Source organism: Aedes albopictus, chromosome 3 (genome assembly GCF_035046485.1).
Source record: "Aedes albopictus strain Foshan chromosome 3, AalbF5, whole genome shotgun sequence".
Taxonomy (NCBI): Eukaryota; Metazoa; Arthropoda; class Insecta; order Diptera; family Culicidae; genus Aedes; species Aedes albopictus.
Genome location: NC_085138.1, coordinates 187,054,064 through 187,080,689, shown reverse-complemented (window position 1 = coordinate 187,080,689; position 26,626 = coordinate 187,054,064). Strand labels below are relative to the sequence as shown.

The 26,626-nt window shown below is 42.1% G+C and overlaps 2 protein-coding genes and 1 pseudogene across 6 annotated transcripts in view; 2 read left to right on the top strand and 1 right to left on the bottom strand.

The window, feature by feature from the left end:
* The window catches only part of LOC109429174 (serine proteinase stubble), a 555,654-nt gene that overhangs the window by 106,692 nt on the left and 422,336 nt on the right, over positions 1 to 26,626 (bottom strand). The window lies entirely within an intron of this gene.
* On the top strand, positions 598 to 25,487 carry LOC109429175 (UDP-glucosyltransferase 2). The gene is made up of 5 exons (XM_029880339.2): positions 598 to 952; positions 10,523 to 11,778; positions 14,260 to 14,690; positions 24,536 to 24,755; positions 24,933 to 25,487. The coding sequence occupies exons 2-5, from the start codon at positions 11,150 to 11,152 to the stop codon at positions 25,228 to 25,230; spliced, it is 1,578 nt and encodes a 525-aa protein (XP_029736199.1). The 5' UTR covers positions 598 to 952; positions 10,523 to 11,149; the 3' UTR covers positions 25,231 to 25,487.
* On the top strand, positions 3,548 to 5,159 carry LOC115270963 (elongation factor 1-gamma-like; annotated as a pseudogene).

The following is a 26,626-nucleotide window of genomic DNA, read 5'->3' as shown; positions in this document are numbered from 1 at the left end:
TGGGATCAATCGCCATCAGCGATAACGTCAACAGTGAAGTCATTTTCATTCACAAAAATTCAAACAAAGCCACACCACCTCCCGCACCTACGTCGATAAGCTCGCAGATACGAGCGAACGCACCGTCGTCATGCAAAATGCTCTTCTCCTATCGATACAAAAACCCGGCAAACACTCCACGGTTGGTGTTATTCCAAACGTGATCTGAACAAACAACAACAAACGCGCACACACACACACACACTTTTCGCATCAAAACCTGAGAATCAAAACAAATCGTCATCATCGAGAAGGATGGAACACTCTTGAAAGAACTCGAATTCGGTTAGGTATTAAGTTAGCGGCGAAGAAGACAAGTTCACCACATGGCGAGTATCTCACCGCCTGTCGTCACCGCGTATTTGCAACGCAAGTCTTCAATGGACTAGAACTGCCGCTAATCTCGACGACGACGACGACAACAACAGTCCATTCGAGCAGTCGCCGTGAGTGTCGTATCAAGCACCAGCGTCTGATACGACCCTCGTGGTGGTTGTGCTGTTAATGGACCAAACCGCGCGCGCGAACGCGAATCGAATGCCAAGTTCATAATACATCGTGTCGGCTAGCGCTTAGCTTCAGTCCTCAGCGGTAACTCGAACAGTGAACATCATCTATCTACCTTACTCAGACAGTAGTGTGCACAGAAGATATTACAGAAACCAACAAGTCGGCGGGACCAACTGACGACGACAGTGAGCCTTGTGATTGTGATTAATAAATATTTAAACAGAAGAAACCGAAAACCGGTCCAAACAGCTGATTGCAGTAAAGGCGGGCGCGTCCGTGGATTAAATTTGGATTTTGAACTCTCGCGTAACGGAGGTGTTTGGACAGAAGTGAGACAGATCGGGTCGAGGTGCGGTACGGTGCAAGTGATTCTGGACTAAGTCGTCTGCCTTTCTTTAGTGAGGTATGTGTTAAAAGTCGGTCTGGAATCGACGGGGTTAATGAATTATTTAAAGGTGTAGAATCAGTTTCCTTTGTTTAATGGAAGGGAATAAAGAAATCTTCAATTGAATCCGTATGAGTCAGTCGTGGGACAGCTGTGGAGGTTCCCAGCGGCGAGCGTTCTAAATACGGGTTCCCGGCCAAATGCTACTTGCTTAGGTACGCATTTGTGAGATAAGTGTAACGTGAGCCATCGCATATGATTCATGGTTCAGAATGTGAAGAAAATTACTTATTTATGTACAAATGATATGGTGGTTTGCAGAAGAAGAGAACAGAGACTACGGTTGTGGAGTATTGTTGCATAAACCAGCTCGGGGAGTACGCAGCAGGGGAGCGAAACCGCGACATACGATAGTGGTGTGTCGATGTTTCTAAGGAACGCAGCGTGCTCGGTTTCGTGTCTTGAACATGCCTTTGGACGACGCACACCATGGCTGCCTGTACTAGAGTGGCGTAACAGTGCCGAAGGGATTACCAGTGAACAACAGACGTAACATTCGAATATTGTAGGAAGATCACATTTAACAACTCGTTCCATCTGCTGAATTGATAAAGCGACGCGGACGATCAACAAAAACAAAAACAATGTTCACAACGATACCTTTAATCTCAAACTATTCGAACTGTTACGCCTGTTTGTCTATGTGAGTGTAGTGGCAGCTCGTTGCAAAAACCAATAATGCAATGCAGTGAATGTAACCGAACGGGTGCTGCTGGGTTATGTGCTCGCTCATGTTCTACTCTTAAAACACCGCCGAACAAGCGATTCGGTGCCAAAGAGTCTTGCGGTGCTATCGATGTGTGGCCAATTTAAAACTGGTCGGTGTTCAAGTGATTCGTAAAAAAAAAACCTGAAAGGCAGAATAGAATAATAAAAAAAAACTGACCGTTGTGTTTCCTTGTTAGTAAAGTACCTCAAATAGTCTTCATGGTGTTTGGTAGTATACCATGTTCCTAAGGATCAAAAAAGAATCAAAAAAAGGTCGTTTTTCGCACGAAAAGCACTTCAAAAGATCAGAATATCATTTTTGTTGAAGCTGGTACTTTTGTTACCATCATTCCCAAGTAACCACGTGGTACTATAACTCATCTGGGAACTAATATAATGCTAATAAGGAGCTGACACGCTCTATATTGGCCGCTTAATAGCCATGTGAGCCAAAAAAGGCGAAATGTAGTGCTAATGGTTACTTGAGTTATTTTAAAATATTGTAGTTTTTGACGGGTTTGGTAGTCTAATGACAACCAAATGCGTTTCAAGATGTTTCAGGGGAATTTCAGAAAGGTTCCCAACGGTTAAAGGGGTTTCAGGTGAGATTCAGGAGATGTTTAGGGGATTTCAGAACATTGCATTGAGATTTATAATGTTTTATGGGGCTTCACTGACTTTCAGGTCACCATCAGGAGGTTTCAGAGGGGTTCTCAGCGATTTTATGGATTTCAAAAGGCGTAATCTGACATTAGAACGGTATCAAGGGGGTTTTACAGGTATTCCAAGGCGTTTCAGGGAGCTTTAGGAGATTTCAGAGGAGTTTTCTAGGGATTCCACAGGACTTCACCTGAGCTTCAATTGCGTTACAGGGAAATTCAGAAGGTCTTCAAGGCGTATTAAGGCGTTTCCGTAGGTTTCGAAGTTCAAAGTCTTTCAGGAAAGCTTAGGGAAAGATCCAGACGGGTTTTAGAGCAGTCTCTAGGCATTTCAGGGGGATCTTGAGAGGCTTCAGAAAGTTTCAGAGGAATTCATGCGGGTTTTAGTGGGCGTCACAGACTTTAAGACTTGCTTCAGAAGATTTATCCAATGAAAATACCACCACCGGTGAAGACTGTAGCTTTTCTTTCCAAGGGGTAATAATCTGCTCTCAAACACCAGGACGCACTACGTACGTCGCGATTGTGTAGCATTGGCACTCGCTGGCCTTATAAATGTATCCCTTGGGCCTAATCCTCCCTGGAGCCACCATACGGAAGCTAACAACAGCAAGTGTGATCTAATACACTTACAATGACCTACCCGAGTAGCACACATGTTCTACATAGATCTATGCAACTCTTATATGACCAAATTCAGTCATATAGGAGTTACATAAACTTGTATAGAACTTGCGTGCTACTAGGGTAGCCAACCACTCATTTAGCTGCGTGCTGCTCCGCACGCTGCCAAAACCACAATTATTGCAATTTTTGGATGGTCACTGTAGCTAACAAGAATACCTCAGTTTACATCTACCCACAGTCCTAACTAAGTTATCGGCATTAGTATCTCTTCCACACTCAGCTAACAATCCGTAAGTCGTACGATGCACGCCTTTGTTATATTATCGGCTATTCTGGGACCTCTAAGGTCTGTGTACTATTCATCTTCGACAGTGGTTGATGATCTAACGATCGTCATGCCAGAGGTTACGCGAATTGTCTTCCGTTAGATGAAGCAAAAGGCGCTTCCTACCCTCAAGCACTTCAATCTGCGCGTTTTCTCAAACTCATACTTTTAACCAAAACGACTTCTTCTTCTTCTTGATTCTGGTGCTCTTTGCACAGAGCTAAAGAGCGGAAAATGGCGCAGCGAACTAGCGCTATATTGCCAACGAGTTTTCGTTTATACTCCAATGGAGTTTACTTTCTGGTGAGTACACCACGAACACGACCGATCGTGTCGATCGCTGCAGTCGTACTGAAAAACGACTTCTGTCATATAGTAAGCTTAAATCTTTTTGAGCTTATTCAATCCTCTACATTTCCGATCTAGTGCTAATTGATAAGATTGAGTTAACGATCTTATCAATTTTACCTTATGAACTCATCGTAGTCCACCAGGAAAATGGTCTGGTATCATCGGCAGAGCCCACCAACTTAACGCCTTCCCCAGGTGGTTGCGTCCGTCGTATATTGCAATCCCTAACACCGAGGTCAGGATAAAATTCAGTGGTACTTGTATGGCCCCCTACGGCGTAGACTACGGGTATCTGGAAACATTTCTGGACTACCACTGTCTCATATAAAAGCACCTGGTTTGAAAAAAGCTCTCCAGTTTCTAGCTTAAGAGATTTATTATTCTCAACCACTGCGCAATCCTTAACGCCTCTTTTCTTCCGCTGGATCGCATCATCAGCCATTTGGATTAAGTTCACTGGACTACGTTTACTGTGGGTCTACCCTTGCATTGTCCAAAATAGTTCCCTGATAGCCAATTCACACATTTGATGTGAACTATGAACTCTTTATTTCCGCTACGGGCAGAGCAGACACGTACGTGCAAAACACATGCGTTTTGTGATCAACGGATGTTGTGATCGTCCAACCAACAAGTGCCAGGCCTTACTAAAGAAGTCTCCGTCTTCCAGACTTTCGATTACGTCGCGAATGAATAGCTTCGTGGAAAGATCATCCTCGAGATGGCGGAAGTCATGTCATTCCTGTATGTCCCTGGCCGACAATGAACTGCTACCAGCCGTGCACGCCATGAAGTGTTTCCAATGATCCAAAAAATCCAGTTCCAGAAGAACAACATCAAGCGTACCAAACAGGATCTGTAAGACACCTTGGGAGCTCTGAATGCTCGTCTGCTGCACCAGGCCTTCTGGGTTATCGAGAGGCTGTTTTGGCCGACTTATCCGTTTTCAACACTAGACTGAGTACCTACGAGTGTGCCAAGAAACCATCGTCCCGTGGCCTGGTCGGAAGCGTATTTTTTTGGTTCACGATCCAGCCTCAGATCAAGGCCGTCATCAAGAACATCACCCTGTGTGCCAAGGTGACCGAAGTTGATGCCAAAAAGTTTGCAAAATTCCAGTCCAAGACAGGAGCTGACCAGGAGCAGAAGGAACCACAAATCGAAAAGAAAGAGATGAAGGAAGCTAATGGTGCTCTGATCAGGAAAAAGAGGGCTGAACCCGACCCAGCTGAGGAGACGACCCTGGCCAAGAACTCTAGGATGCGTTCAATTTTCTCCAGAAAGGAACGTCCAGCTTTGATGACTTTGCTAAATTGCTACTTAAACGAGGATGAGGGAAAAGTTCGACGTGGCACACTACTCCATCTGCCCTGGTTCGAAAAGTACAAATACCCCGAATAACTAAGTAATCAAGGTGTTCATGAGCTCCAATCTGACTGGACAAGATGTGCAAGCAGGTCTACGCTTTGACGTGCCTGTTTGGGGAGGACAATGATACCCCCGAACCTCTATTTAGTAATGAGTCGAGACTGCCTAAATGGATTTCGAGATTGCAAAGCAGTCTGAAAAATGCAAATCACGGGAGTTTTAAGAAGAGGGGGGGGGGGGTCCAGTGGCGTTTCAGAAGGTTGCTGAGGGTTTTTAGGAGGCTTTATAGACTTTCAGATGAACTTCATGGAGGTTTCAGAGGTGTTTTAAGACATATCACTGTGTTTCAATGTGTCAAGGTATTTCAGGGGGCTTTATAAGCTCCCAGGAAAGCATTACGGAAAATTTCAGTTCAGTAGGGCTTCAGAGACATTTTAAAGCGTTTCCTCGCAGGTGAATTTCACGAAGATTTCATGGGCTTTTCAGAGGCGTTTCAAAGCGTTTCAATGCATTTCAGGGCGTTTCAAGAGGTTTCGGAAGAATTTTAGGGGACATTAGAGGCACTCAGGGGAATTTTACGAAGGTTTTAAGAGGGTTTATGAGGCATTTCAAAGTGTTTCAATGCGCTTCAGAGCGTTTCATGAGGTTTCCGGGGTATTTAACGACGCGTAGTGCGTCATCAGCATCATTGAAATCTCGCTCGAAATTTCAAAGTGATAAAACTCATTTACCAAAGCGCAAATTCGGATGAAAATATATCATCCCATATGCTCACTCGTGGAGAGTGTGATGATACTTTTTCTACTGCGTGACTGCAAAATTTCCCGTTTTTTATCACTTCTAAAACGCGAGGCAAACAATCATTGAAAATTAAAAAGTCAATGATTCCTATGAAAATTCTGTGATGCACCAAGTCACCTTAAGGGGGCTTCAGAGGTTCGCAGAGGTTTTCAAACCGTTTTAAGACGTTCAATGCATTTCCGAGCATTTCAGGAGGTTTCAGAGGGGTTTTGGAGGCTCTCAAGTGAATTTCACGGAGGTTTCATGGGTTTCATTAGAGGCGTTCCAAAGCGTTTAACCCTCCGAAGATGTTAGGTTTTTCGCACAACGATAGCATAGTGCACTTTCAGCGTGCCTGTCTGGGTGATATTGACCCCAACATCTTACTACGGTTAAAGGCGTTTCAAAACGTTTCTGTGAAATTCAAGAAGTTTCAGAAGAGTTTAAGAGGACTTCAGAGGCTCTCAAGTAAATTTCACGGAGATTTCATTGGGGTTTAGGAGGCGTTTCAATGCACTTCAGGGCGTTTCATATTTCCGGGGGTTTTACGGAGGTTTTTGAGATGTTCCAAAGCGTTACAACGCGTTTCAGGAGGTTTCAGAGAAGTTTAAGGGGACTTCAGAGGTTCGAAGGTGAACTTCGCGGAGGTATCATGGGAAACTCAGAGGTGTTTCAAGGCACTGAAACATTTCTGTGCATTTCAGAAGGAATCAAAGGAGTTTTAGAGGGCTTCAGAGGCTATCTGGTGAATTTCATGGGAGTTTGAGAGACAATTCAAAGCGTTTCAATGCATTTCAGGACGTTTTAGATGAAAGATTTTAGAGGTCCTCAAACAAAAAATAACCTCTTCACTAGACAGCACATAGAGCTGTGCAAGCATGAATTAGATTACTATTTACGCTAGTAGATCAAATGGCCTAAACTTCAGGGCGTTCTCTGATAATCTTAAACTCTTAACCCTTAAACATGCCGGAAACGCCCCTAATCTCTAACCTTTAGTACTTCAACTGCCCTGAATATTTTCAAATTCCATTTAGGTAACGTTACACTTATGGAACCTACATAGATTTCACATAAACCAATTCTACCTAATTGGAGGTTTGAGTGTAGTTTAACTTTTGGCTTCAGGAGCTGGCCCAGGTGAACCCCAGACTGGCGTCCTTCTGGGTGGAAGTGTACGGGTGGAAAAGCTAGATGCCAAGTCACCTAAACCAAAGAACTGTACCGGCAGTGTTTTGGTAGGAAGCTCGCGACAGCGCTACCGAGGTAATCTTGCATTAGGATTCTGGACATGTGAAGTTCGACCACAGTAGCCGTCTTGATCGTTATGTTTGAGTACTTTGGACGTAGACGAACAGGGAAGGTAGGTTTGCTTCAGGAAGACAGTTCCACAAAAGAATCTGTTCCCTTTGTCAAGGGCGGTTAGCAATGGCTACAACCTCTGCAAACCAAAGAGACTGGCGATTGAACTGCTAATTTCTTCAGTTCATCGGGAGCACCTGCATACTCGTCGGCACATAGTCACTAAAGAATCACGGCAGCGAAGGTCTTTGGTTACATAAGAGTCATTGTCAAGTAATTCTAGCATTGGGTCAGTATAGAATTATATAACGGTAGCTCCTGTGATAGCGAATTCCTGTGCTGCCGTAACTCCCCTGTGAGATGTTTGCTGCTTGGAGAACGCGGGTTCGGTATCGCAACGCTGCAGAAGGCGTGTCGGACAGGATCCATGGTTCGAACGTTTTGAGGTCATTATACCAACTACCAGTGCTACGATAAAACACGCAAGCTGGTAACGGCTTCAATAGTGATGGGCGATATGCAGAGGACCCTGATCGGTTGGTCGCCGGTAGACGAAAAAATGTGCAGGTTGAGGATCAAGGGCCGATTCTTAAACTTCTGCATAATCAACGTGCACAGCCCTCACTTCAGAAGCACAGATGATGTCTAAAACGCATTCTACGCGCAACTCGAACACAAGTACGACTGGTGCCCAAGCCTTGACATCAAGAACATCGTCGGATATCTACTAAGCGCTCAGGCTTAGCCAGGAGGCGGAAAGCAAACCGACGTTTGGGAAGTCAGCGTCAACCAGCTGACGAATGAAATCAATCTACGGTTCATTGGTTTTGGCAACTCAACGCAACTCAGCCTCCCTTATCGTTACACGTGGAGATCACCCCGCCAGGCGAAATTGCAAATCTACCACGTTCTGATTAACGAACGGCACTTCTCGGAACATTATCGACGTCAGGACCTATCGTGGCGCTAACATTGACTCCGATCACTACCTGGTTGTAGTAGTTATGATGTGGAATTAAATTAAATATATTTCAGAGTGTGTATTTGTAGATGGTATATTTTGAGAGTGCTCTTTTTTCGAGCAAGCGATGATGATAATGATCATCAGCATAGGAGCCCTCATGAATGTGTGCATAACGTTGCGCTTGAGAATGGTGCGCGCGATAGTTATCATCTGAAGCTATTTAAGAGGGGAGATGTGTTGGTGTGTTCGAACAAGAGCACTTGAATGAAGTTGGAAGTTCTGCTTTCTCTTGTCTTGAAAGGCAAGGGCATTCTTTTGGCTGATCTTGGATCAGATGGATGTGTTTTGCGCATCATCTGTTTGAGATTTGGCTGGTAGTTTTCCGTAGTCACGACACTGGTGATGGTCAAATTTTGCCCACAATTCTCCGTCATCAACATTGCAAGGTAGCGGCGACCAACCGCGACGGTAAATACAACCTATAGTGTCTGAACCAATAGGCCTCAAAATATGCGCAGAATCTCGAAGCAGTGTTGCTAGATGAGGAAGTTCTCGAAGTGGCCCTTCTGGAAGACGACTGAAATACAGTAATAGCAGCCATTAACGACTCATCCGAGAGCATCATCGGAACGGAGTTGACAGAAGGAATCGTTCGACGAGGGTTTTAGAGGAGAATACGACACATGGAACCCAACAGAACGCGGAACGATACCTACAAACAGAAGTACGACATTGAGTACGACACCTGAGAACAGCGAAGTATGGGAAAAAGAAGCTGCTCAAGATACAAGGATGTTCTACCAGAAACTCAAGGCATCCCACTGAAGGCTGCTTACGAACAAACGTAAGGCAGTTAAAAGGTAGACTACTGACGATCACCTGAACAGCGAGATGAAACAAGGCAGCGGCGGAAATGACTTCACACAGTGAAACAGGGGACAGGAGTAAACTCACTACTTCACTAAAAGAAGTTAAGAATGCCACCAGCTCAAAACCAATAAAACAACTGGTAAAGTTAGACGTCCTCGAAATCATAAAGATTGAAGGTTGGCCATCTGTCTCCATCATGTGAACGTCAGGATTTGGGTAACCGAACAGATCATCAAGTTACGATGAGTGGGCTTAACCCTTCAGGACGCGCGCTGTTGTAAAAGAGTACAACACTACCAAAAAACCTCGCTCATCGTACACAGCGCGAGCGCGGTGCTTAATGGCGTGCGTCCTGAAAGGCTAAAATACCATACATTTGTTGCTTCCAATAGTGTTTTGTATTGAACACTCCGATTGTACTTTTCTTATCAGATATCGATATTTCTAGTGATTCTGATAAAACAGTTGAATAATATTTGACAAAGAAGTAATGAAAATCGCAAGTGTTGATGAACCTCGCCCTTGATTCACTTACCTTTGGCGAGTCATCAATTCAATGACCATTCAATTTTTATTTAATCCATCCACGGCTAATGAAACAAAGCACCAAACCAACACGTCCTATATGCGTGCTCGCTACCCGGGCAGAAAATAATTACAAAACAATTGCAAGTTTTACCATTCAAAAAGAATTACTGAATGGTAAAATTTGTCATTGGTTTGTTTGAAATAAGTGACAAAAGGGCAAAAATAATAACTGACATTGTTCGATAAAATAACTAAAGATTGTCAAATTTTGACATTACAATGGTAAACCAAGAACAAAAAAATTAAGATTGAGAATTGCAAAATATACCATTATTAAGTTATTGAAAATAGAACAATATCAAAATTAGTTATTCCCTTGTCATCCAAAAGAAGGGTATATTAAGTTGTTTATTCCAATAATAAAATATAAACTTATAAGTTTTTTGGATGGAAAGTAATTGCAAACAAATATCAAAATTTATCATTAGAATAACCAAAATTCAAGTTTTGTAATTATGTTGTTCTTGATAAGTGCCAAAAAATGCGAGTTCATCAAACTCGCAAAAGGTCAACAATATCTCACCAATTGCAAAATTTGTTATGATAGCAAAATAAGACATTAAGTAGTTATTCTTCCAAATTTTAAAATGACAAGCAAATGGCATATTTTGATATGATATCATATTATGCTATTCACATGTTGTTTTAAGCTCTTCATGAAGAACTCATGAATGACAAAATAAGTTATGACAATAAAATTTGTTATTCTTTTGTTTTTGGTTTGCCATTCACCTCTACCCGGGTACACTGACTGACTGGTAGGTGGGTTCATTGAAACAGCCACTTGATAAAGGAAGCTACCAAACCAACTGACATGCATCGCTCGAATGTGGTCCAAAATGTATCGGACCCCGTACAGGACGCTCGTTTTACTTCATTTTATTGTACAAAACACGCCTCTATTTTTAACATATTTCCGACTTCTGAACCGGTGCAAAACCATGCATTAACATCATTTTTCATTTTCCTTTCCTTTCCTGGCACAGACGGCGACAGCGGCGGTGAAACAACGCGCTACCGAACCAGCAGAGACTTCAACCGATCCGCGTGCGCTTCAATCAACGCAGAACGTGATCTCCGCAAATTCGAGTTCAAGAGAATCTGATTTCCCTGCCCCTTCTTTTGTATTCAGTAGTGACAAAGAGCTGTTCAGCTGCCTTCTTCTTGGAAGAAAGAAAACTGAACAGAACGAACGCATCCATTGAAGAGGGTGGTGGTCAAGTGATCGCGTTGCCGCGTCGTCAGAAGTGTTACGTATACTGGCTGCCCACTTACTCAACGACGGGACTGTTCGGAGGAGGCAGTAATTGATAGCGTGATCTGGGACGTCGTCGACATCAGCGCCCAGTAGTGGTCGTCCGTCCAGCCAGCAGTCGTGTGACCGGGTGTTATGCGGTGTCAAAGTGATAATTGAATCTCGCTAAGGGAAGAAGAAAGCCGCAATCAGCGCCAATCGAGAGCAATTTCCAGTCGACATAGAACACCGTCAGTTTTGTTGAGTGAATCAAGTGCCAATTGCCTCCCTAGGGATCGTCCTCTTTAAGGCTAAAAATAGTGATAGAATAGTTTTACAGTTTTGTCGTGGTTGTTGCTAGTCTCAAAGCAAAAAAAAAATGGCGACGAACGTGTTGATCAGATTGATTTTCACTTTGCTCGTAACGAGCAAATGTATAGATAGTGCAAACATTTTGGCTATATTTCCGGTGCCGTTCAAAGAACATCAGCTGGTTTACAGGCCGCTAATAGAGCGGCTGGCAAATGGAGGACATCACATAACGCTGCTGACGACGGATCCAATCGACTTGCACGTGGCCGGAAGCGGAGCCCTAGTCGAAAGGATACAGCAGATCGATGTAAGTTTTGTGTACAACCTTCCCGTTCTGGAAGACCTGAACACGGTCAGCTTGGATGCGAAGGACATGTTAAGAAAGATCTTCAACGTGATGAGAAAGATCTCCGAAGCCGAACTGCAACACCCATCGGTGCAAGACCTAATCAAAGACGACAACCACTTTGACTTGGTAATGGTCGAGTGGTCCGGTGTGACCCTCATGAACGCTTTCGCCCACCACTTCAAGGCCCCTCTGGTTGGGATCACCAACGGGGGAGCCTTCATCAACGCCCACGAAGCGTTCGGTAATCCAAATCACCCAGTTGGCTATCCAAGCATATTCATGCCGTTCTCCGAGGATTTGAACCTGCTGCAGCGTATTTCCAGCGTATTCTTCACCATTTGGTACCGGTAAGTAGCAAAAATGATAATCACTTTAGAGCTAGTTAGAGCTTCATTATCACCACGGCTGCGATTGCCTAACAACCCACACGACGGTTACCGCAGCTCTTCGCGTGGCATGCAATAGTGGCCCCGGTTGCAATAATCATATCGTTGATAAAAACAAACTTCTGAATGTGGCAATTGAACCGTGAACTTAGACGGCGTTTCTAGTCATCGCCATCGCCGCCGCGTGCCGCGTGCCTCCCGGTTGGGGCAATCGTTTTTCGAATTATCAACCCAGCAGCAGACTAAACCACCGTGAAGCGACCGAACGGAAGGCGCTAGTCACTGGCTGCTAGTAGAACATACTTGAGCTAGATTTGTGCCGGGCGATACATACGAGCGCAGTGCAAGCAAAGGCTGCCAAGTAAAATACAAATTAATTTTAAGGCGAACTGACGTTTTTCGTTTGACGTGCGATGAAGCCGATTGCCTTTGGTGAAGGATTGAATCAATGTGTTCGAGCTATCCGTACCTAGGGGTTGACAATGATTTATGAGATAGTGTACCAACAACGTTCATGCATGCAGTCAGTGTTGGTCATGATAAATAATTTGAGTTTAGATAGTTGAGAGAAAGCTCTGAGATTCGTCAAAATCTCTGGGATTAACTTATAAAAACAAAAAAATATTGAACAGATCCAGAATGGAATCGATCCATAGACGTCGGGATCACACTGCGATAACGTCCCACTGGGAAAAAAGCATGCTTCTCAAATGTGAGCTTCCTATGCCAATGACCATTTTGCATGTGCATCACGAGCGGTTGGCACGAAGATACTTTATGCCCAAGGAAGTCTAGGAAACTTCCATTACGAAAATTTCCTGGACCGACCGGGAATCGAACCCTCAGCATGGTCATGCTGAATACTCGTGCACGGAAGCGGGACATTTGGCATAAAGTCATTTGGCACAAGCTCGTTTGGCATAAGGTTACTTGGCATAAAGACATTTGGCATAACGGTCATTTGGCATAATGACCATTTGGCATAATCGAAATGCACCCTTCTTTATTAAGCCAAGTGTCCATTATGTCAAATGACCGTTATGCCAAATGTCTTTATGCCAAGTGACCTTATGTCAAACGGCCTCAAGCCAAATAACTTTATGCCAACTGACACAAACCCCTCGTGCACTTACCGCATCAGCTATGTGAGCCCTTCACTCTTTCAGAGTAATATCCAGAGATGTTGGATGGGGATCATCGAGGGCCTTTTTCCGCGCCATGATCTTAGTCCTTGGCCTCCTTTCGTAGAACAGCCGAGGACTAGGGCTGGCGATGAGGAGAGGGTCTCCAATGTGGAACTTGCGAGTATAGCAAAATCCCTTAGCGTAGGTTTTAGAGACGAACCAGCCAAGGGCTGAAAGTCTCTCAAATAAAGAAAAATCAGTCAATCAAATTAGCGTAGGTAAGGCCATAGGTCCGAACGGAGTTTCGTGCATGACCCTAAAAATAGCTAGTGCAGAGGCTTCCGAGATGTTCAGGTCTGCTATGCAGAAATGACTGGTCGAGGGAGTTTTCCCAGAAGTATGGAAGGGGCAGAACCAGGTTCTATTGCCAAAGGCGGGGAAACCACTTGGAGACCCGTCGGCATATAGATCAATATGCTTGATCGACACGGCAGAGAAGGTGCTCGAAAAGATCATCCTCAATGGCACACCAAGGGTGTAAATGGTCTCTTGAGTAGCCAGTACGGTTTCCGGAAAAGGAGGTCGACCGTCAATTCTGGTTAGAAAACCGTCGAGACGAGATAACGCTCCAGCGTAAAAGAAGGCAGATTCGCTACTGTGCAGTAGTGATCGTTGATGTAAGGAACGCGTCCAATAGCGCCAGTTGGCCGGCGCTGAACCTTCTGGTTCAGCTGATAGGGCCTGAAGGGTAGTAATACTCTTGCCTTGAGCGGATCAGATCAGGTTGCCTACCGAGGACAAAGAGAGTGGTGAGACCACTCGGGAAACCAGCATGCTATCGTGGTAGACTCTTCAAAGCGAGTAATCGATGTTCGTTGCTGCAGGCAATGCATGGTGAGGGTGCGATGGAATATGTTTAGTAGGTCGAGAAGAGAGTAGTCCTGGCTTTTACTTTTGTGGTAGAAGACGGCCTAAACCCTACACTACCCGGACCTTCCTGTTCGGATGTCTGTTGAGCAAATTTTCGCACATGGTTTAGAAAGAGAAAAATTATGGCCCCTCCATGCATCATAGTCATTTAATTATCTAAAGAAAATCATTCACCAATCTACTTCTTTCTAGATGTTACTTCCAGCTAGATTATTTCAAGCTGACAAAAATCATTGCGCGCTCTATGTTCCGACCGATAAGCTTCAATGTCATTACGCACGTATTGCCTTTACGTCACCACACCGCCGTAGCTCCCGTTATCACTGCCTTTCACTTCGCATAAGTCGACAAACAACTAACAACTTCTCATATCTCTTCCCTCCTCCAGCGTTTACTACTACACCCGCGAGATTCCAAAGCAGAACGTAATCGCCCGAGCAAATATCGACTCCAACCTCCCAGATCTTCTCGACATCGAGGAAAGTGCCGACCTGCTCCTAATCAACTCCTACCAAGCGCTCGGAAATGTTCGCCCGGTTGGGCCCACTACAATCTACCTTGGTGGAATCCACCGTAAGCTGAAGCTCGGAGACGACATGACGGAAGATCTCGCTTTGTTTTTGGAACATTCGCCGGAACCGATCGTTTACGTTAACCTGGACCTTGATCCAGTGACGGATTACTACCGCTTGGAAAAGATCGTCGCAGCTCTGGAAACGTTGGATGCCACAGTCGTGTGGAACTGGAACCAGGGACAGTTCGTTAATACATCGACACGGATTTACCAATCTTATAACTTGCCGCAGGAGGAAATTCTCGGTGAGTATCGTCGACGTTTGCTAACACGGGGGATAAACCTACTTCCGAACTTGTGATCTATGATAACATATTCGCACTTGGTGAATTCACTCTCAGACACCGCCAACATTAGTGTAGCTTTTACATGTTGACGTACGCTAAGCCCTTGAAAAGTTCAAGCACCGGTGTTAAAATTTTTGCGAAAACACCGCCTTCCGTCCAAGGACATGATGTTTTCTGCGTCGCCGAATTTCCTATCTCGGTAGATACCTACCTGTTAGAGGCGCGCGCGCATCGCGTCGCACGTCACCGCGATAGCGGTCACGCACGCATCGACGAAGAGACGAAGGTGCGCGCGGGAACGCGCGCGAAACAGTTTGATTTAGGGGGCTTGGCAGCCGGTTTAGGCAAATCAAACCGCGTGGCTCGGTTTATTGCGCAGCGAAAGCGAAACGATAGCGAAAACAATGTGTTCTCCTCTGCTCCCAGAAGCCGGTAGTCTTACCGGCGGCCTTGGAATCACGTTTTCTTGGTGGTTTTCGCATTCAGCTGCCGCGATTGTACGACTACGGCATGAGAGCACGCATAAGGGGTTGAGTATAGGTATGTGTTTAAGATCAGGGAGGGAACAGGGGTTTGTTTTTGCGAATCTCTTGAAGTGGAATGCTTTGTCATCGTGCGGTCTGTTTTTGAGGGCAGCTTTTGTTTGTATGTATAGTGGATACGAATAGCTGGTCGCCGCCGCCGCCGTGCCGCAGAGAGACGGTTTTGCTGGCGCCGTTCGGTGGCGTTGGCAACTTCCTGGTTGATGATATACGTTGACGATTGATGGTCAAACGGTCTGCACAGTGGGATGGTTTGATATCGTGTGGACATAATTGGTTTCAGAATTGTGATTGTGAAGTTGGCTTAAGGGCAGTTTTAAAGAAATGGATATGGTGAAGTTCATAAAAGAGCATTACAGAACTTGCAATGTCAATCGAGAAAAGACTACTCAATGCAAATCCCTTAAATTTTCTCCAAGAAATAAAAGAATTACAGTGATATATATTAGTTCGACTGTGATTTGAGATCGAAAATAGGTTCGGCTTTGCGCACTTGTTTTATTGGAACAAGTTATTTAATTTTGTCCGACGTTTCGACACCGGGTTCGGTGTCATTGCCATTCAATAGTGCCCGAAAACAGAATGAGCAAAACCAAGAGTGACTCAAATTAGAAATGTGGAGCGGACCTGGTGTGATGGTTAGAACACTTGACTATCGCGCCGAGGACCTGGGATCGAATCCCACTCCCGAAAAGCTCGCAAAATGTGAGTTCTTCCTTCGGAAGGGAAGTAAAGCGTGGGTCCCGAGATGAACTAGCCTAGGGCTAAAAATCTCGTTAAAACAGATCAAATAAAATTGGAATTTTTAAAATATTGACCAATCATATGATAGAAGGTAAACTTTATAACTTAGCTGCAAATCAAACATAATATGACACTTTTAGGACACCGACCAAAACCTTACTGACCGTAATTGAACAACCATTCCATAAGACAAAAAACAACCAGTAATTTGTAAGTAAAACAAGATCAAAAATTGTACAATCACACTAAATAACACCAATACTACACACTTAGAATAAATTACATTATTCGAAATGGTGGTGAAAAAAATCACCGAAACTGGTCTGTAAACAAGAAAGCTACAGTATTGCGGCGAAATCGATGACATTACAGGAGAAAATCAGTGAATTCTAAGAAATCACCGAAGAACCGGTGAAATCAGACAAATTTACAGGAGGTCTGTGAATATTTTACCGAATAGATCGGTGATGGGAGTATTTTACCGTACTACTGTAAAATGCGTTTGGCAGCCACGACGGCAGCTGTGAGCATCAGTTCTTTTAGAATTTGCGCATCATCTCCAAGCAAGACTCACTTGTACAGTGGCAGCAAGTGCGATTCCTGATTAGAAGGTCGTGTATTCAATCCCATGATCGACCTTTTTTGAAAATAGCGGTTTTTTTTGTGCTTGCATAAAATCGCCGTAAATTTGTGAAAACTACCGTACGGTCAGTTATATTTACGGTCATTTGTAAAATTTACCGTACGTTCAGTGATATTAAGAGTTCAATCGTAAACAAACATACCGAACGTTCTGCGAATTTTACGGTAAATTTGTAAAAAGTACCGTACGTCCCGGTAATTTTGACAGATGCACTTTTCTGAGATTCACAGTATGTTCGGTGATATGAAAATTCACCGAACTTTTTACCGTACGTCCAGCTGTTGAGATTACGGGAAAATTTTACCGTAATCCGTCATTTTTTCTAAGTGTGTACAGTTTCCCTGAAGAAGACACCGAACCCGGTGTCGAAACGTCGGAAAAATTAAATAGTTTGTTCAAATAAAACAAGACTGAAAAGGGATTATAATGCTACATGTTTTGACTTAAAAACAACAAATTTTTCGGAACCGAACAGATAACAGATTTGTGATGGGTTGAAAACAATCAGACATTTGCCGAAAATGCGATTGGTCGAGTGGACATTTCGTCGAAAACCAATTTGATCGAAGTTTCACAAATAAAATTAATCGAAGACTTCTCCTTTTTCAAACACAGGTTTTCATGGCTTTTCTTTCTTTGTAACCATAGTAAGATGTTGATTCAATATGACCCAGATAGGTACGCTGAACGTGCACTTCACCATCGTGGTGGAATTCCTAACACCATAGGAGCTTATCTCAAAATCAAGTTACTGTTCCGCATTACATTAGCATGCTATAGCTGCTGAATTTTTCATTCGAGATCTCCTTCTTCATAAGGTGTTCTTACAAATTTCAAAATATTATTTTATGTTTAAAGCCTTTATGTTTTATGTCTAGATGTTTGATACTAAGAATTTCATCAGATGTTTTTCCTTTTTTTAACATAGACTGTTCTTTCATGTAATACTGAAATCCATAATATATATTATTTTCCGTTCATTAGGGAGTGCCTTACCACCAAATGTTGATTTGATGAACTGCCCATTAGACTAAGCGCCTTTTGTTTCCTCTTCCATAAAATTGTTCCCGACCAAATGCCCAAATGCACTTGTTATCAAATGTCATACGACCAAACGTCACGTGACCAAATGACTTAGATTCCTACAAGAAAACAGTTCTGGATTTTGAGGAAACACTGGAATCAGTTATCCCAAATCTCCCCTTGAGTAACGTTCGGAAATTCGTTGATATTTTCTTCGTAAAATCCTCCATGTTCTCCGTCGTTAAATTATAAGTTGTTATATTTAAGAACGGTCCCTGGCATAACTTTGAAAGTTTTCTAGGCATTCTTCCAGGGTTTAACTTCGTAGAGTTTTTTGGTGATTTCCATCATAAATTTCTACACAGATCCGTTTGGGAATTCCTCCTGCATTTTCTCCACTTTTTCTACTGATTCATTCTTGTGTTCCTCCACACACCATTACCTCATATCAAACATTCAACAAAATTAAACATTGAAGAAAAGGGAGCCATATGTTAGAAAATGTCAATGGTATGAAAAAAACATAAATTCTAAAACTGTCCCATCAATTCAAAATCAGACTTCCAGTACTTCTTGTAAGCTGTATCAAAAGTTACAACTCGTAAATAATTAGAACCTAATTATTTTGATTGATGGGGTTTTCCTGCAGGCCTGTAGGACTTCTTCAGAAACCTTTCCTGCCTACAACGGTTTAAGGGGCGTATCTGGGGGTACAGAGCGTTCTTAGGGCCCTGTGTGCGTTTCAAGGGGTTTTTAAGGCATATCAAGTGGCCTTAACTGCCTTCAAATAGGCATTATTTTATCTCATTCAAAATGTCAATCAATCGTAGTTTATCAGAACTTTTCATCGTTTTTATTTTCAGCCCGAGCACTATGGGCCAGAAATCAAAATTTCGCGACAAAATTCAAAAAAGTTGTTTTTTTTTTAAGATCATCCAATTTTCATGTATGTATGATTGTTTGGGTTATGTTTGATTGTATACCGACTGATTTTTTTTTATTTGTAACAAAATTGTATCGTTTTTTGTATGGATAATCTTTTTATCAGCAAAAATTCTCTTCTAGTTTAAATTACAATTTTACAATGTTTACTCTAATTGTACAGTTTATTTGCCAATTTGTTCAAAAAGTAGAAGTATTCGACCGTATTCGATATGCAACCGATCTAGGAAGCTAGTTGAGACTCAACTTTTTCGGATGCTATCGGACTTCTTTGCGAGAAACCAAGACATAATGATTTAAGCGCGTTAATTTTTTTAATGTTTTACGCTGTGCTTTAATAACCATCCACTATTATATAGACTTTTGCCTTTACGACGCAATATCTTTATAGCTTGCGAAACAATACACATAGCAACATACTACTATTATTCTGGAAGGTATCGTTTCAGGTAAGACTGTGATTGTAGACGTTTAAATCAATATAACACACTTACTCAAAGTTCAAAGTTCCGGTGCATCAATTCGTGTGGTCAATTATGATTTTTAATAATCTCAATTTATGTATATATGTCAAGAATGTATAGTTTTTGGTGAAAAAATTCGCTGCTCAGGTGTTCCAGATGTTCGGCATTTGGCAGAATGCCACTTGGCTGAATTATGTTCTAAATAATTCAGAGTTTCACATTCTAGCTGTCAATTTGATCATCATTAATTTTTCCTTCTTCCTTCCTTTAATTATTGACTATTCTTTCTTATTTTACAATTCAGGGGTTTAGTTGGCGTTAAAACTGTCAATATTTTATCTGAGATTTTTCCTCCTTTTAATCAAAGGAGATTATTTTGAGTTATACTGACATGGTGTACAGTGGCACGATTGTTTCTTATTCAGCCAAACGGCATTCAGCCAAATGTCGTTCGGCCAGATGGCGTTCAGCCAAGCGGCAATCCGCCAAAAGACACTCGGTCAAGTGACTTGGAATCGGTATTTGAACAATAAATTGTGTTCGCTCTTCGATCATATGTACAAGTTGGATGGATATATTTGCGATTAGGGAAAAGATTTGATTTTCCTTATGATATTTAAAATGCCGTGTCATTGATAGGCTCGGTAGCTAAGCCGGTAAAGTACTTGTTTAGCACATAAGGGTCGTGAGTTAAAATCTTACTTGAGCTGTGGATTTGTTCCTAATTTCACTCATAATGTATTCATCTGTACATATGTATGTACGTTGAGTTTATTTAAAATTCTAATTTTGATTGATATACTGAAACTTTGTACATTGAGTAAGTCTGTGGTCTTGATTTAAAAGCTTTATATTTGAAACAAACCCTTCCAGAATGAAAGTTGTTTGTTGCTTTGTATATTGTTTTACAAGCCATAAAGTCATAGCGTTGTAATGGCAAGAGTGGATGATTATTGAAGCACAGCGTGAAATAGGGTCTGGGACCATTTCGGCAGGAGCACCTATTTTGAGCACTTGCTGCTATAACTCAGTCAATTTTGATCCGATTGACTTGATTTTTGAGACACGATTAGATAGGTAGAATATCTAACCATGTTCAAAAACTCAAATCAATCGGTTTAAAATTGACTGCGTTATAACAGCAAGTGCCCAAAAAAGGTGCTCCTGCCCAAATTGTCTTAGACATTATTGTAAAATTTAAGCAAGCACTAAAATCACTCTAACTTGGCTTCCCGCAAGTTCCCGCAAAAAAGTCCGGTAGCATTCGAAAAAGAAGAGTCTAAACTAGCATCCTTGACCGGTTGCATGTCGAATACGGTCGAATACTCCTACTTTTTGAACACATTGGCAAATAAACCGTAAAATATGAGTAAATATTGTAAAATTTATTTTTAAACTTAAAAGCATCGCAATTTGTGCATCAAATATGCAAAATATACTAAATTTACTTTTAGGAAATGTATGCTTTATATTTTTTTATCACATTTTTCACCACAAATCACATTTTTCTTAATATTGGTTAAAATTGTGAATTTTCGCTCATAAGAAGTTTCTCCATACAAAAAACGATACAATTTTGTTACAAATCGAAAAAATCAGTCGGTATATAATAAAACATAGCCCAAACAATCATACAAATACGAAAATTTATTGATCTTAGAAAAACAACTTTTTTGACTTTTGTCGCGAAATTTTGATTTCTGGCCCATAGTGCCGAGGCTAGTTCGTCTCCGAAGAACTTCATTTTGCTAATAAAAAATCCTTTTTAAGAACTGCATTAGTGATAATTCGTCCAGGAGTTTTTGATATGAATCTGACCGGAAACACCATCTGTGGTTTCTCCTTCGATTGTCCAACGATTCTTAAGATATTCCTTCAGAGTTTTTTTGCACGGATTCCTTCTTTGACACACTCAGAAATTATTCATATAAAACCCTTTAAAAATTGCTGCTAGGATTCTTCTGGGAATGCTTGCTGGTATTGCTCCAGAAGTTCCTGATAGGAATTCTCCAGATTTTTCCATGAACTTCTTCAAGGATTGTTAAAGGTGTTTCATCAGACTTTTTCCCTCAAGAATCCCTTTTATAATGCTTCTAGATATTCTTACTGGTATTCCTCTAGCTATTCTAGCTAGGACTCCTCCAGGAACGCCTGCTGAAATAGCCCCGTGAATTTCTTCTAAGGCTCAACTCGGTATCCTTATTTTACCCAGTGCATTCTTTATAATGGGATTTCTACAGGAATACGCCCTCAAATTCTTCCTGTGTCCAATGCCTCTATAATTGGGGGTCACCTAAAGAAGCCTATTCACGAGTATGCTCTTGGTATTAGAAGATTAGGTCCAAATTCATGGCAGAGTCCCAAGAGAAATTTTCAAGAAGAGGCCATAGCAGAAATCCTTGGGAAATTTCTAGTAAAGTTTATATTGCAATCTCCCAGGTCATTTTTACGAAAGCTCAAAAATTTTGGCGGAATCTCTGGTAGAAAGTTAAGAAAATATTGAATTCAAACAAAATTGACCACTAAATTCAGCAGTCATGCCCCATAGTGCGCCACCCGACCGCAAGTTAAACAACAACTTGTTTTGAAACGATTAGATATTTATACATACTGTGTGTGCATTAGGCCGTCCCTTATTTTGCAAAAATTGGAAATGTTATAAGTTCGTTAGTGGAAAATGATCGTTTTAGCTAAGAAATGATCGTGTCAAAATTTGAAGTCCGTATCTCAAGGCTAAGTGGTCCCTCAAGGGGCCTAAAGTTGTCAAAAATTGTATGGGACCAAAAAAACATGAAATTTTTTTCGACAAAAAAAATACGCTATTCTACTAAAACCGGTGATTTTAGGACCCTAAAGGGCCAAAAATGTGCTTAGATTTGCGATATCTCCACTCGTTTTTGAGTTATTGAACAAAATAGGGTAAGTTTCCTTCGGAATCTAAAAAAATGGTCAAAAATGCTGATTTTTCAGTTGTTTTTTTGTCAATATCTTAGAAACGAGTAGAGATATCGCAAATCTAAGCACATTTTTGGCCCTTTAGGGTCCTAAAATCACCGGTTTTAGTGGATTAGCGTATTTGTTTTGCCGAAAAAAATTTAATGTTTTTTTGGTCCCATACAATTTTTGACAACTTTAGGCCCCTTGAGGGACCACTTAGCCTTGAGATACGGACTTCAAATTTTGACACGATCATTTTTTAGCTAAAACGATCATTTTCCACTAACGAACTTATAACATTTCTAAATTTCGCAAAATAAGGGACGGCCTAGTGTGCATCCTGCGTGGTAAAAGTAGCAGAGCATCAGGCAAACAGCCAACTATCCAGGCTAAGAAGGGGGGTTTGCTTTGCTTGTCTGAAGATGGGGAGGAACTTGTTTTGCAAAATTACTCCAATCTCGCAATGCATAGGGTTTCGAACTACTTCGGCACCCGCGTCAATTTCCGGCACTTCACAGCAAAACAAATCAAAATATCATTTGCCGCATATTTTCCAAACGCCCTTCCGTAGGTAATCGTCTCCCGCAACCTTTTCGCAACGGAATCCACAGTCAATGAGCTACACTTTCACTCTGAAGCCGCACAAGTGCTCACAACAAATATTACTCGCAGACGGGTGCACTTCGGCAGCACAAAGATGGGTGCCCAAGTGATTTCCCATTTGGTTTAGCTGGAAGTTCGGCACTGATGCCGAGAATTGGTGCTGGACTAGGTGCAGTAAACTCGTTCAAAATCAACTTTCCGGCAGAAAATCTTCACAACAATCACTGTTAACAACAAGTTCAATCAATAAGGTATCTGATTCAGACGGAAGAAGTGGTTGAAAACAGTAGTTTGGTTGTGAATTTAGGTTCTAAATAATTTTGTTTACATGTTGTGCCGGGAATAGGGCAAAAAACCCTACCGACCAACCGACCCGTGTGTCGCAGAAGCTAATGTAAATATGTGCAATCGGTGGTGCTGCAAAACGCGCCAAGGGACTCAAGGGAGGGGTTTGTTTTGCTGCGATCTCGGTTCGTATGCACTAGTAGATTGCAATTAAGTAGGTACTGTAGTTATTCTTTACCTACCGCCACCGGCTGACGTCAGATGTTGTTGTTTGTTGTTTTCATCTCTCAGTTGGGGGCTCGACCACTTGTCGTATCAGTCATATTTCACACACATCGACTACGAGCTAAGGTTAGTAGTAGCGTCTAACTGTTGTTTGTTTCACGCTCAATTCATTCGAGCTGTTTGTTTGGCGTGGAAGCGACCGAGCCAATGAGTGATTTTGTAGCGGCTGAGCGTGACCCGGCACTGCACCGTAAGGGTTCGTTCAAATATTACGTAACGCAAAGAGGGGAGGGAGGGGGTCTAGCGCTTTGTTACGCTTCAGACAAAATTTTGAAAATTCTCTTACAAAAATTGTTACGTGGGGGAGGGAGGGGGTCTAAAATTCTCAAATTTTGCGTTACGTAATATTTGAATGAACCCTAAACGAGGATGTAAACAAGTGCGGCTCAAGTTAGCAAAATAATTCGACGTGCACTTGAGTTGCTTACGAACGCATAAACAATCCGAGTGCATATTGTGAACGGAACTAAACGAAAAATAGCATTCGTGTTGCATGCTACTGTAAATAAATATGATTTTAAGGCTCATTTGTTTTCAAGATTTTGTTGATAAAGGTTAGAATGTCCACCGTAATGTGTTGATGCAAACGGCAGAGCAAATGAAACAAACGATCAAGGTGAAATGAAATTTCAGTCTTCTAAAGTATTTCGCACGATTATGTTACATGGTTGGCATCCTTTCTCGTTGTACAGAGTTTCGGTCATCGGAATTTTCTGACATGGTTGATCCGGATTGCCACGGTGTCCATCCGTAAACTACAGTTTTTTCTGTGCTACAGTACCTACCTAAGACAGAAACCATTTTCTCCAAGGCAGGAGACAGACTAGAGAGAGGAATTCAAGTCCAACTTCCCCGTGTCAAATCCATTTTAGTAACTCATTCTTCAAACATACATTGAAAATATGAAGTTTTGAGTATTAGTTCTTCTTGAATTTGGGAAGGAAGTTTCATGATTTGTTTACTACAGGAAAAAAGTCTACGGAAGTATGTGTTAGCTCATTCGATAAAAGGGCTAAGGGGCTGTCCATAAACCACGTGGTAATTTTTTTGGGACTTCTCAACACCCCCCCTCCCCCCCGTGGTCATTTGTCCATACAAATTTTTTTTTTCGTCCATACAAAATGGTCATTGGCCGAACCCCCCCCCCCCCTCATGACCACGTGGTTTATGGACAGCCCCTAACTCTAAGGCCAGGTTAATTAATTTCGATCAGGATGTGACCAATGATTTTTTGTAACTCTTGTCTTATAATAAAACATCCCATCCGCCAAAATTGCCATCAAACTCCTCCTGAAACTCATACATCTAACTATTCAAATTTTCTTTACCCACCAGCACATCCGAAGGTGAAGCTGTTCATCACCGGAGGCGGCCAGCGGAACATCGAAGACGCTATCCATCACCGGGTTCCGGTCTTCGGTGTCAGCTATTCCTCGCTGCTGGAGCACTACCTACGCCAGATTGCCAAGTACGAAGCGGGCATCATTTCGCTGATCGACTTCGAGACGCAACACACCATCACCGACAAGCTGCAGGATGCCTTCCAGCTTGAAAAGTGAGTATTAAGAATCAATCAATTTTGACAGCATATCATATAATCAGTAATCACTCTCATGTGATAATTTATTGAATCATCCGTCATCCGTAGCATCTAACCGACGAACCCACACTGTATTACTTCCCACTATTTCTCTCAAAACTGATCCACCATCTCTTCTCTCCCCGACCACAGCTACCAATCGAACATGGACAAGCTCAACCGGCTGCTGGCGGACCAACCGTTGGATTCGCTCGAGCGGGCAGCGTGGTGGATTGAGTACGTCATCCGGCACGGCGGGACGAAGCATTTGCGCGCGCCGCAGCTCTCGTGGTTCCAGTATTTGGTGCTAGATGTCACGGTGACGGTTGCGATCCTCGCTGCACTCGCCATGCTGGCAGTGGTCTACTTTATCGGCTGGGCGGTGCGTTACTCGAAGAGTTTACCATTCGAAATGGTAACGCGCGGTAGCCGCAAGTGCAAGCAGCTGTGAGATTGGAAGCCGTGTTGTGCGCGGGATGGAATGGAACTCTACGACTGACAGCATATACCATGCGGCAGCAGCTGATGTTCTGCCGTTTGCCAAAACGTACGCGCGTTGTCGCGTAGGCACGCGTAAGATGAGCACTTGAGAAATGAAAAGTGAACAGGTTCAATTAGATTAGGTGTTCATCGTTATTATTAAGGACAAATTAATTGTGATATTAGCTTTAAGCGACACTTGTTCAATAAAACTCGGTTTGAAACGTAGCTTAAGATATTATTTGTATTTCTAATAATAATATCACAGAAAACGAAAAACGACTGACAATATAGTCATAATGAACAGGTGCTTCAATAACCTTCAATAATATTTAGAAATGTCTATTTTAATCCGCCATCGATATTTTAGTTCCAACATTAGAAACTTGTATTAGCGATAACTAGACTAACGATTACCTCAGTACAGTTGACAGTTTGAACAGCCACGTGCTTTCGGGATAATTATCTAAAAATAGGCCGTCGTGGTGTAGCTTTATTGAAAAGGTTACAAGAATCGTATCACTTATCAACACGGAGACAAATTTTGTTCGTTTGAAGCAAAAATATTCTTGTTTATTCGGTAAACTGTTAAAATATTTAAAACTAAAATATTAATTTTTAAAACAAACTCAATTACATCTTGATTTCTACAATACCCATTGAAGAGCCCCCCGTTCCGCCGTCGAGAACATAAACAAAACTTTCAAGTTCCAGCTGCATCACCAAACAAGATTTCCTCTTGCAAAAAAGGTAAGTTTCACCAAAAGTTTCCACGAAACCCCATTGATTTCGGGAGCGTATGTTATCTACATGATGTTGGCATTGAAAGTACCACGCGGGAAGTGGATTTTCCTAGAGAAGGAAATAATTTTGTAAATTTAATTGGAAAACAAATATTTCCGTAGGGCCGACCTGCCACAGAAAAAAACAAAAAAATTTACATTTGTTTCTAACATAACCAGTTAGAAGATACCCCGAATAAAACGGTATCATACACCAATTTAACAGTGTATCATTTTCTGATCATACGTGTTATCGTAAACTGGATGATACATAGATGACACGACATATCATATTCATGATAGCAGTTATCATTTTCGGTGTTTCGATGATAGACCGAATGGGTTGTTAAGTATCGTTACCATTCAAAAATGCCATTTTTCTCGAACAAAATTTTTGTGGAATCATACATGATATGATCGCTTTATCATCAACATTATGATACAGCGAATAATAAAAACAAAACGGAAATATTTCACCAAATCTGTTTTGCCGACTGAGAAAAAAACACACCCCTGCGGGCATTTGCCGGGCACTGTCAAATTTGTCTACGATTACGTGAATCATTGTTTACTTTTGCGGGTTTT